The 13,123-nt window shown below is 39.8% G+C and overlaps 1 protein-coding gene across 1 annotated transcript in view; it reads left to right on the forward strand.

Annotated features, from left to right (window-relative positions):
• Nucleotides 1-12,917, forward strand: part of HDAC9 (histone deacetylase 9) — a 102,732-nt gene extending 89,815 nt beyond the window's left edge. Inside the window, exon 12 of the mRNA XM_032236996.1 lies at nucleotides 12,603-12,917. Within this exon, the coding sequence (XP_032092887.1) occupies nucleotides 12,603-12,917 (315 nt within the window). The remainder of the gene's footprint in view (nucleotides 1-12,602) is intronic.
• Nucleotides 12,918-13,123: the final 206 nt, after the last annotated feature.

Raw genomic sequence — 13,123 nt, forward strand, 5'->3', positions numbered from 1 at the left:
TCTGTATAATTCAGCCTAGTGCTATCTATAAACTTTCATTATTTTTATAAGGATGATAAAAGCATTAACTTACCTCAGGCCCCAGTCTTTTCTGTGTGTCATGACCTTTAGGAAAAAAGTGAAATATTCCTACCATAATCTGACTCTTTGCCTCTCTCTGATTCAGATTCATCTTCTCATATTGTGAGAGAAAGAAAAAAAAGTACTGTAACATTCTATCCAATTTCTTCCACATCATTACCCAATTTGAATCCTGTTATAACCTTTCTATTTTCTTATTTTTAAGCAACCAATTTCCATTGTTGTACATTTCAAGTTGTATGCACCCTTGAATTGATATAACTGAGGATGGTTGTGTATATTTGAATGAAAGAACTCCTGCATGTATTTTTCCTACACACAGAGAGACATACACACATAAACACACTGAGCCACACACACTGGATTGCACTCTCAATCAGTATTTATAGAATTCAAATATTCTTTTCCTGATCTATTTCTATCAGTTTCAGATCACATGAAATTAAAATTTGTATTCTGGATCAACTGAAATTTATTCATTATCTGCAAAGGCAAAAAGACCTAGTCCAGATTGCTAAAAACTATTTTTGACCTTCCAAAGTTTCCATGCTAGAGTTGAATTCAGGAGAACTATAAATTATTCACTTAGAATTATTCATTTATTAATTATTCAATGGAGTACAGATACTTAATACCAAAGATCTGTTTTTTTAAAAAAAAAATCCAGATTAATCCATTTCCCTAAACAGAGCATCTCATTTGTTCAAATTAACTGCCAATTTATTTGCCTTTGTCTATCTCAAACATCTGCCTGAATTCTACAAAAAAATGAGAGCTGAGAGCTGAGTTTCAGCCATAGTTTAAGAGCACTTCAACAAAACTTCGAGCAAATCTACCCTTTTATAAGATACAAATATGAAACCTAGTCCTCCTGGAACATAAATCTGGAGAAGACATGTATCACAAGTGCCTATAAAATAGATTGTTGTTGTTAATTGCAAAGTTGTGTCCGACCCATTGCAACCCCATGGACAACATACCTCCAGGCCGTCCTGTCCTCTACCATCCGCTGGAGTCCATTTAAGCTCACTCCGATTGCTTCAGTGACTCCATCCAGCTCCTCATTCTCTTGGGGCACCAGATACCATTCCAGTATGGTGCTCTGGAGGGCCAGCCCACTCTCCCACCCACGCTCTTTACCTGTATTTGAGCTTTGGGGCTTCCGTGCACGCGCATGGAGCATATGGCACCTGCGTGATGCTCCGCCAAGCAGCTGGAGCATCGCAGAAGAGTCGCGGGCGGTAACTACACTTACGCACACGCTGCACGAATGCATGTGGTGGATGCCTGGCCCCATTGCACTGTACCGTTTGCACCAGGATCTGGAACCCACAACTGATAGATACATAAACTTTTATTTTATTTATCATTCTTAATTATAAATTACTAATTTCTGCTTCTATTCTCTTGTCTAACCATTTATAAAGTAGGTCCCAAGTTAAATAGTACTCTGTTTCCTCTTTATCCTTAATTTTCATTGTTAACCTTTCCATTTCAGCACAGTCTAATCTTTTATTTTCATCTATTGGAATATTTATGTTTTTACAATTTTGTATGTACATAATTCTTGCTGCCATTACCACATATAATATTAAATATGTAATTCTTTTATTATATTTTCCCAGTAATATACCTAAAGAAATGTTGACATTTCTTCTAACCACCTTTTTAACTTTAACCAATATTTTTTTGCCATTGGACAAGTCCATCACATATGGTAATAGGAACCTGGTATCTGTTTACATTTGCAGCACACTGGCAATGTGTTCTGGAACATCTTTGCCATTCTTGCTGGTGGCAAATGCCATCTGTAGAATATTTTGTAAACGTTTTCTTTATATGCTGTAGACATAGTTAGTTTATAGTTTATTTCCCAAAGTTTTTGCCAATTGTCTAATTCTATAGTATCCAAAAATTTTGGTCCATACTGTCATGGTTTCTTTTATATTTTTCATTCTAAAATTCAATAAGTAGCTATATAATTTATTTTCTTTATCGTCTGTCCCTAGAAATATATTATCTAGTTCTAAGAGTTCTTCACAGAATCCATATATTTCTGCATCTTTCTTGTATCTCGTTTGTATTTGGATATATGGCCACAAATCAATTCCTTGTTTTTTTTTTGGTTCCTGTTTCGATTTTAAATCCCCTTGTTCATTTAGGATATCTTTATACTTTATGATTTTTTTCCAGTTCAAGAGCATTTGGATGTATTAGCGCTTCAATCATAGATAGCCAGACTAGTATTTTCATGTAATCTTTCTGTTTGATTTTTTCCCATACAGAGAGCAGAGCATTTCTGATATAATGCCTTTGGAAGTATCTATGTATTTTACTTTTCCCATACCATGTAAATGCATGCCACCCAATTGTAAGCCATGTCCCTCTAAGGTCAATATTCTTTTGTTTTTCAAGTTTAGCCACTCTTTTGCTCATGTGAGCACTGAAACCTGGTATTATAGCTCCCAATCTGGTAGTCCACCCCCTCCCCCTTACTTTTGGTCTCTTGTATCATTTTCAGTTTGATTCTTGGTTTTTTGCCTTGCCAAACAAATTTTAAAATCAATTTGTTTAGGTCCTCAAAAAACCTTTTTCTTAGTTTTATTGGAATTGCTTGAAATAAAAATTGCAATTTTGATAGAATATTCATTTTTGTTGTGGCTATCCTTTTGACCAACGACAATTGTAGATTTCTCCATTTTTCCAAGTGTCTTTATTTAATGTAGTTGTCTTCTTTAATAATTGTACATCTTGCTGTTAACCAGATTCCCAAATATTTTACTTTTTTAGTTATTTGCATGTCCATCTTTTCAGTTAATTCATTTTTCTGTTTATTTGTGAGATTCTTTGTGAACATCTTAGTTTTTTGCTTGTTTATTTTGAGTTCTGCCACCTCACCAAACTCTTCTATTATTTTTATTAGTTTGGGTTCCATATCCAGGGGTTTCTAAAGTTACAGCCCATGATTTCTTGTCACAAAAATGCCTTGAGTAAATTGCAAAAATTGATCCTCAAGATTGTAAAAACATTCATAATATTAGAATATTATGGCAGATTCCTAATATTTGAAGTGAACTGCAATCTTACACTGTGGTATGGAACTCTTAATTGTAAAGAAGTCAAGATTATCAATAGATAATTGTTCCATCTTGTAATTCACATGATTCTTAATCATCTACAGTAGATATTTTTGAGTTATTATAGCAATATTTGCTTTGATATTGCTGTTTTTATAAAATATTAATTTTTACTTAATGAAGACAATTTCTCTCAATGGATTTTATTCAGGTTGAAAGAAGAAAACTCTGTTTTCAATATTTAAATAAACAGCTGCTTACTGCCAGAAGTGATTAAATGCATCAATGGATCTGTACATAATATTGCTTTTAGCTAAACTGACTAGTATAAATTATCTCCCTTAGGAATTTATGTCATGCTTCTTAGAGTACTTTGCAGAGAGCATGCAACCTAATTTATCTCTAAAGCCCCTTATTTTGCTACTTTTAGTTGTCTAATCTAATCTAATAGTTTATTTATATGCCGCCCTTTTCCCTGGGGGGACTCAGGGAGGCTTACAATTCGAAGGAGGGGAAAACAAACAAATTAACACATAAGACAGTACATCATTAAAAGCACAACATTCATACAATTCGGGTGGGTTACGGTCTTTAACCCCAGGCCTGACGGGATAGCCAGATTTTAAGGGCTGTGCGGAAGGTCTGGAGGGTGGTGAGGGTACGAATCTCCACGGGAAGATCGTTCCATAGGGTCGGAGCTGCCACCGAGAAGGCTCTCCTCCGCGTGGTTGCCAGTCGACATTGACCAGCAGATGGAACTCGGAGGAGGCCTAATCTATGGGATCTAATTGGTCGAGTGGAGGTAATTGGCAGTAGGCGGTCTCTCAAGTACCCAGATCCACTACCATGAAGGGCTTTGTAGGTGACAAGTAGCACCTTGAAGCGTACCCGGAGATTGACAGGTAGCCAGTGCAGCTCGCGGAGGATAGGTGTTATGTGGGTGAAACGAGGTGCACCCACAATCGCTCGCGCGGCCGCATTCTAGACTAGCTGAAGTCGCCGAATACTCTTCAAGGGCAGCCCCATGTAGAGCACATTGCAGTACTCCAGCCTAGAGGTCACAAGGGCACGAGTGACTGTTGTGAGAGCCTCCCGGTTCAGGTAGGGGCGCAACTGGTGCACCAGGCGAACCTGGGCAAATGCCCCCCTGGTCACAGCTGACAAATGGTGTTCAAAAGTCAGCTGTGGATCCAGGAGGACTCCCAAGTTGTGGACCCTGTCTGAAGGGCGTAATATTTGACCCCCCAGCCTGAGAGATGGAATACTTGCCGAATTGGTGGGAGGGAAACATAACAGCCACTCGGTCTTATCTGGGTTGAGCACAAGCTTGTTAACCCTCATCCAGTCCCTAACAGCTTCAAGGCCCTGGTTCATCACGTCCACCGCTTCATTGAGTTGGCACGGGGCGGACAGATACAACTGAGTATCGTCCGCATACTGGTGGTATTTTATCCCGTGCCGCCGAATGATCTCGCCCAGCGGTTTCATGTAGATGTTAAAAAGTAGGGGGGACAGGACCGAACCCTGCGGCACCCCATATGTTGGGGGCCTAGGGGTCGATCTCTGCCCTCTGACTAACACCGACTGCGACCTGTCCGAGAGGTAAGAGGAGAACCACCGTAAAACAGTGCCTCCCACCCCCATCTCCCGCAGTTGTCGCAGAAGGATACCATGGTCGATGGTATCGAAAGCCGCTGAGAGGTCAAGGAGAACCAGGATGGAGGCGTGGCCTCCATCCCTGGCTCTCCAGAGGTCATCGGTCAATGCGACCAAAGCGGTTTCTGTGCTGTAGCCAGGCCTGAAGCCAGACTGGAATGGGTCAAGATACCTAGCTTCCTCCAAGGACCGCTGGAGCTGAAAGGCCACCACCTTCTCAACAACCTTCCCCACAAAGGGGAGGTTGGAGACTGGACGATAGTTGTTAAGAACGGCTGGATCCAAGATGGTTTCTTCAGGAGGGGTCTCACCACTGCCGCCTTAAGAGCAGGGGGAAAGACCCCCTCCCAAAGGGAGGCGGTAACAACCGCCTGGATCCAGCCCCGTGTCACCTCCCTGCTGTTGACGACCAGCCAGGAGGGGCACGGGTCCAGTACACATGTGGAGGCACTCACAGCTCTCATGGCCTTGTCCACGTCCTCAGGGGCAACAGCCTGAAACTCAACCCAGCGATGGCCTACCAGATTATCCCTTAGTGCCTCGGCTGGGTCTGTGGGATTGGAGTCCAAGTCCGACCGAAACCGAGCAACTTTGTCCGCTAGAAACTGGATGTAATCCTCAGCCCTACCCTGCAAAGGATCCCCCGTATCCCTCCTATTTAGGTGGGAACGGGTTATGCTGAACAGGGCGGCTGGGCGCGACTCAGCGGAAGCAATCAGGGTGGCAATATAAGTTCTTTTCGACGTCCTAATTGCCCTGATGTATTCCCTGATGCAAGATGTTAAAAGTGCTCGGTTCGATTCGGATTTATTGGATCTCCATAAGTGCTCTAAGCGTCTCTTCCAGCGCTTCCTCTCCCTGAGTTCCTCAGTAAACCAAGGGGGCCTCCTGGATCCACTGCCTCGGAGCGGCCGTAGAGGCGCAATCCGGTTAAGAGACTCCGTCGCTGCCGAGTTCCAAGCAGCAACCAGAGTCTCCGCCGGACTGCGGGCGAGGGTATCAGGAATAACCCCAAGCTCCGTCTGGAACCTCAGAGGGTCCATAAGTCGCCTGGGGCGGAACCACCTGGTCGGTTCCTCCTCCCTACAGTGGGGGTTTGGTCTCTGAAAGTCAAGCCTCAGTAGGCAGTACTTTTAGTTGTTCCTTTTGAGTCTTTTGTTCTTTGAATATCTACATGGGTATTAATCTCAAGAACAGCAGGAAAGTTTTATTTTAGGACGGTTGACACTTGGGAGTAAAGTTGGTGAGTTTATCTGTGTACTGCATTCAGTAGTCAGCTTACTTAGATCTTCATGTTGAGTAAAACTCTCCTCTCTCTTTCTCCATCTCTTTCCCCTCCCATTGCCACTATTTAGATCACAGGTGTCAAACTTGATTTCATTGAGGGTGCATCAGACTTGTGTTTGACCTTGAGGGGCAGGTGGGTATGGCCAGGGTAAGCATGGGCAGCTTGTGTCACTTGTGTTGGGGGCACCTGTGGTGGCCAAATGCTATGGCAGGACTTCCCCCAGACCCTTCCTCCCTCTCATTATAATCTCCTTCCTTCCTTCCTTTTCTTCTTTTTTCTTCTTTCTTCATTTTCCTTTCTTCTTCCTTTCCCTTTTTCCTTCTTTTTCCTTTGTTGCTCTCTTCCCATCTTCCCATCTTTTTATTTGTCTTTCCTCTTTACCTTTCTCTTTTCCTGTCCCTTCTTGGATGCTCAAATGCAAAAAGGGAAACATTCTCCATTTGTTTTGTTCTACTTTTAGTTTGTTTTGCTACCCTTCAGGCAGAAAAAATGGAGTTTTTTGGGGGGGTCAACTGCAGCCCCCCCAAACTTCATTTTCACTCGCAGAAGCACCACAGCCCAGTCCTTCACTGTTTCCAGGATGGCCCCATGGGCCAGATCTAAACAATCCATGGGACAGATCCGGCCCACAGGCCTTAGGTTTGGCACCCCTGGTTTAGATGGACATGCAAATTCCTCGTAATTTCTGGGATACAAAAAATTGGAAGTTAATTTCTTTTGCATTTTAATAACTTGCAAACACTGGTTTATAAAGAAAAAATATATAAATATATAAAATTGAATCTAGTTATTAATTCAAATATATACATTCTTCATTAAAGAACTATATTTCTAGATCAGGGACTATATATTTCTTTATATAATCCTTATATTATATTAGTGTTATGGCCCAGCAGGAGCCGTTGGAGCTGTCACCAGACTCCGACAGCAAGGGGCCCTATGAGTCGGTCCTTGCCTGAGGATGTGGAAGACCCTGGACAGGGTTCTGACTCTGAGCAGGGCACAGAGAGAATGGTTGGCCACCAGGTGGTGCCTGAGCCTTGGATCAGTGGGGAGGAGACAAGGGAGAGTGATCCAGAAACCAACAGTAAGTTGTTCCTGGATGCACGCCATCAAAGAGCTACTCGGCGTCAGGAGCAATTACGTAATTACAGGAGGTAATTACGCTCAGCTGATGGTCATTAGGCTTCTCTCCAGACTATAAAAAAGACTGCTTGTGCCACGCACTTCTTGCAGAAGTCAACGCTTTGACTAAAGAGAAACTAACTTGGCAGGCTGGATTGCTGCCAAGGTTTGTTTGAATTGCTGCCAAGGTTTGTCGGACTTGCTGCCAAGGTCCTTATCTGTTCTTTTACTTGGCTTTCAGCCACCAAGATTCTGGTCTTGTTATTAAAGGACATTCCACTTAAGCTTGTCTCGGCTTTCGTTACTGGACGGAGGAGGGGATCACAACAATTTGGATTTTTAAATAAATGCTTATTCAAATTCAGATTAAAAGACCAATTTTCCACTCACATAAAATAGGTAGTAAAACTTATTTTTGAAGATTAAATTTCAGTATGTACAATTGCATATTTTAACTCTATATTCATTTCAAAGAGAACATCTACTTCTTTTCAAATAAAAATATTAAAATAATTAAGATGATGAATAAGATTCTAAATTTTTTAAACCTGGTTTGATTGCATACTATCTGTCCTACCTTTTTGTTTCTATTTCTTCACATGTTCTCATCCCAAGGGTACTTTTCCAGGAGGCAACTGGACTTTCTTGTTTTGTTTTTTAAAAAGACATTTTGCTTCTCATTCAAGAAGCTTTTTCGGGTCTGACTGGATGGTGAGGAATGGAAGATTTATATTCCTTGCAGACAGCTGGTCATTTGCATACTTTTAGAGGATTGTTGAAGCACTTGGAGGTTCTTCTAAAGATTCCTCTTTGTGACCCACTCTGCAAGAAATATAAATCCTTCCATTCCCCACCATCCAGTCAGAGCTGAAGAAGCTTCTTGGATAAGAAGCGAAATATCTTTAAAACAAAAACAAAAAAAGAAAGTCCAGTTGTCTCCTGAAAAAGTACCCTTGGGATAAGAAACATGTGAAGAAATAAAAACAAAAAGGTAGGACAGATAGTATGCAATCAAATCAGATTTTGATTGCACAAAAGATGAGAAGTGAAACATCTTCAAAGAAAAAAAACAAGAAAGTCCAGTTGCCTGCTGAAAAAGCATCTTTGGGACAACCATGACCTGGATGACTGAAAATCTCTATGGACTTTTCTTGTTAAAAAATATTCAGGACAGATAATATAAATAAATTTCATACAATTTTAAATTATTATAGAAGTGTGGAAGATTATAAATGATAAATTATCTAGAAGTATTTGAGTGATTTTCTAAAATAGTAAAGTATAGATATTACCAGGAATGTGAATGCTTCAGAAATGATTGAAAAAGAGTGATTCAGGCTCTACATAATAATGAGCACAGCACTTTTTCATTATTTATTGATGTTGCCTGACAATTTCAGTTTAACAAAGATTCAACTTTGCATACTTTTTTCAGGCACACATGGAAGCCTGGAAAAAGCTGGGCATCTTTAATAAATGGTGTTACAAGTGTGTTTGCAGAAGGTGCAACCTCCTTATTCCAAATCATTTTTGAAGCATATGAAGATCTTTATTGTCTGCTGATACCATTTTGAATGTTCTCACTTTAATGTTAAGATAGTGTCTATCTCTGTTTAGCTACATATATACGAGTACACACAATACAAATACTAAACAAACAATAAAAAGTAGCTTAACAGTTGGCCTTTTATAATGATTAGGACGATTTTTTCCCTGGGGTATCTATTAAGAAAAATCTTTGTATGTTGTTTGTAGCTGTTCTGTATATTGAGTAAGATTTAAATAATAAGCCTTGTATAGCCTGCATCTGTATATTTAAGATAACGTGTATGAAGACAAGTATATACTTTACATTGCCAATCCTGCTTCAAATGATAATGAGGATTGCTAAAATCTTTTGGAGGTTCATGATTTTTTTCTTCCTTCTGAGTATCTAGAACAGTGGTGGGTTGAAGGCGGTACGCTCCGGTATGGGCATACCGGACCCTGCCCGGAGCACCGGGTACCTTTCCAGTATGGTGCTCCGGATGGCCCATCTGCCCACCTGAACTCCTTACCTGTCCTTTAAGCCTTTGGCACGTAAAATGCCTGAGCAATGCTCCGCTGAGCAGCTGGAGCATCGCGGAGTCTTGCAGAGGTGTTGCAGGCAGGTATGATGCATGTGTGCGCTGCGCATGTGTGTGTGTGTGCCGCGCACATCCATGTGGGTGACGCCGGGCCCGTTCCAACCGTATTGGTTGAAACGGGATCTGGAGCCCACTACATACTTGCTAAAATTTCTATGCTTTATTCTCAATTGTCAAACATATCTTTAAAATTATGTAATCAGATAGCCTTTGGGGTATTATTCAATAGGAGCTGAGGCCAATAACCTGATTTATCCTGTCACCTGCCATGTCCTACTATTGGTCATATCAGGCAACTTGAAGACATGTGGACTTCCAAGCTTGTTGAGAATTCCACATATCTTGTTGGAGTTTCCAGAATTAAGAAACACTGCTCTATCTTATGAATATAGGATTTTATTCTTTCCTAGAGACTGTCTAATGGCCTGGTTGGCCTCTTTGGTCAAATACAATGCACTATTGATTTTGAAAGGTTTTTCCAGCTTTTTCTTCGTGCTTGTTTTCAGTTGTCAGTTTCTCCATCCTTTACAGCTGCTAGGAAATAAATAAATGCATCCTTGATTCCTTCCCACTTCTACAAAATTAGGTTGATCTCCAATTGCTTTCCTACCACAGCCATATGGGTTTCTCCCCCTGGATCTCTGACTGGGAGCCTGAGACATCTTGTGACAATTCCATGGAAAGGAAGTAGTCAGTTATATTTGGTGAAGATGAAAAGTTATTTTTTTAAAAAAAATTAAGGATATTTCAGCAGACAAATGATCTAAATTTCTTCAGTTCTTGTGGAAATATTACTGTTGGGTTGAAGAAACAGACATCGGTGCCTACTTTCTCTGTATGTGTATTATATGTGCACATGTTCTGAAAATTCACTTGCATATATAAATCTATTATGTAGGTTTACAAAAAAAAAGCTTGGAATTTATTTCATGTATCAGTGCTAAAGTTGCTGTAAATGTGCTCTTTATGTGAACTATGCCAGATGTCACATGAGGGTTGCAACATCTGCCTTATCAGGTCTGCAAGAATAGCACTATAATGCATCACAGAAGAAAAAAAAATCCGCTTTGAACTTGAAAGCATGCAGAAGGAGTACAGTGAGGAAATAAATATGTTTCCTAACTGTGCTGTAATCTGGATCTCATTCTCTCTTGGATTCTCTTTAAGGGTAACCCACCTGATGCCGAGCAACTGGCATATGGAATGTTTTACAGATGGTCCAGCATCAGTGACTCATGTAGCTGTAGATGATTATCTGTCACACAGATGTTCTAGCTTGTATTTTTCGACTGACCAGTCAGCAGCAACCATTTCTGGTGGCTCAGCAACAGATGTTTCAAATGTCTGAATATCTTGTCCATTCTGAAGATAAGCAGCTAGTTCCTTTACATACCTGATACATTGCAGTAGTTTTGGAAGCAATTGGAGAATGTGTGTTTCCTTGTACAGCTTCTATCTTGAGTTTTATCATCACACTAGAAGAGATCAATATGCTGCTATTCCTTGCTCTTATCCAAATGTGGTATTGTTTTCAGAAGCAAATCTGGGATCGCGATTGAAATTATTACTGATCTTTTAATTTTCTTCTTGCATTTTCTTCATTTATTCAATCATATATAATCGCAACAAGTAAACATAAACACCAACAGCCCAAGACTGTCAACTTTGCAAAGAGTTCACTTATAATAACTAAAGGAATAAAAGAAAGCCAATGTCCGTTTTCTATCATTTAAGAAATGACTGTGATGCAATCTGAAAACTATGCGAGTGTTCTGATACCTTTAAGATAAAGTTTATATAGATATTGTTAACTAGTATGAAGTTAGCCAGGTATAAATAGAAAAATAATTATCTGTTTTCTCCTTCAGAGTTGTTACAAAAGATGTTGAAATTTATCTAACATGATGTTAATCAAACACACACTAATTAATCCTTTTCCATTATTCCCCAATGTTGTCTCTACGCAGTTGTCTGTAAAGACAGAAGACCGAAAAACTCTAAATTGTATTTCAAAGCTACTATATTTATTATAAACCATCCAATAAATATAGTACATTTAAAATAAAATTAATATTTAGAATTTGAAACCAAACTGCTAAGCTTATTTTACCCTAAATCATAGCTGGACTACAACCAAGCAAAACGAGCCTTGTGCAAAGGGTAGAGGACAGCAAGAAGCAAGTGTACTTAGGGAAAGCTCTGTTGTTTCTGGCTCCAGACTCTTAATAGATATGTTGTTACTCCTGCCAGTTATCTCAGCCAGAGATGGCAAACTATCGGAAAAGCATTTTGTATTTGTATTTGTATTTTGTATTTGAAATTTATTTATAGGCCGCCCTTTTCCCTGGGGGGACTCAGGGCGGCTCACAACTAATGGGGAGGGGGATACAAACAATAGCACATAAAAGCAATACATAAGTAAAAATAAAACACAACATTCATACCATTCGGGTGGGGGTGAGTTACATTCTTTTAACCCCAGGCCTGACGGGATAGCCAGGTTTTAAGGGCTGTGCGGAAGGTCTGGAGGGTGGTGAGGGTACGAATCTCCACGGAGAGATCGTTCCAAAGGGTCGGAGCTACTACCGAGAAGGCTCTCCTCCGCGTAGTTGCCAGTCGACACTGACTGGCAGATGGAATTCGGAGGAGGCCTAGTCTGTGAGATCTAATGGGTCGCGAGGAGGTAATTGGCAGAAGGCGGTCTCTCAAGTATCCAGATCCACTACCATGAAGGGCTTTATGGGTGCTCGCCCTGTGCCATACACTTCCATCAGCCATCCTGAAATCTTCAAAGTCTGATCAGTTATGTGATTATTCAATTTTAAGCTCATAATTTAATAATCTTATAGCTAATGCATTTCTTACTTGGGATGGAACACCACGTATTACAGAAAATGCTATATTTAAAAGTAAAAACATTAATATGTTTTCTATGATATTATATGATATGACTACTTGATATTTATGAACTTGGCTTAACAAGCGTATGGATATAATTGTGTATATATTGTAATGGATTTCTTACATATACATTATTTTACAAAATGTGTATTTTGCTATGTTTCAGTTTTATTGTCCACTGCACATTAAGTACTTTATATTTGAAAGATCTAAAGTGGTTTATTCTTATGAAATTATTTTACTAAAAATTGCTCATCTAATCCCATTGTAAAAAATTGAGCCAAGTAGCTTTTTATCTTTATATTCCTCTGTTTACTTCTTTCATCCAATTCCTGTTCTCTATTTCAGATGCTTTCTAAGTCCATAGAACAATTAAAACAACCTGGCAGTTTGGAAGAAGCTGAAGAAGAACTTCAAGGAGAGCATTTGATGCAGGAAGAAGGAGCTGCCTCTGTTGGTGTCAGCATTAGGGATGACAGCAGTGGCATTTCTTTGCAGAACTTGGGAAAACCTTTTGGAGCTGTGAAGGTGAAAGAGGAACCAAAGGACAGGGATGATGGTATTCAAAATCAGCAAATGGAATCTGGGGAGCGGTCTGCTTTTATGCAACAGGTAACAGGCACAGATTTAGCTCCAGATTGTATCATTAAAGTGATTGTTTGAGTACAATGATGTTAACATTTTAAATGTTAACATTATTGTTAACATTTTAAAATTCCTGATAAAGAGAATGTTTATTGTTTTTTCCATCCTCAGAATCCCAAAGAGTTATGCAATTTAACATCAGCATAATAAAGAACATATATGTGCCCATACTTTAAGTATAGTGAAAAGGTGCTTGTTAATTAAAGAATTCTTGCTGTTGTATA

This window comes from Thamnophis elegans, chromosome Z (assembly GCF_009769535.1).
Source record: "Thamnophis elegans isolate rThaEle1 chromosome Z, rThaEle1.pri, whole genome shotgun sequence".
In the NCBI taxonomy this organism is placed as follows: Eukaryota; Metazoa; Chordata; class Lepidosauria; order Squamata; family Colubridae; genus Thamnophis; species Thamnophis elegans.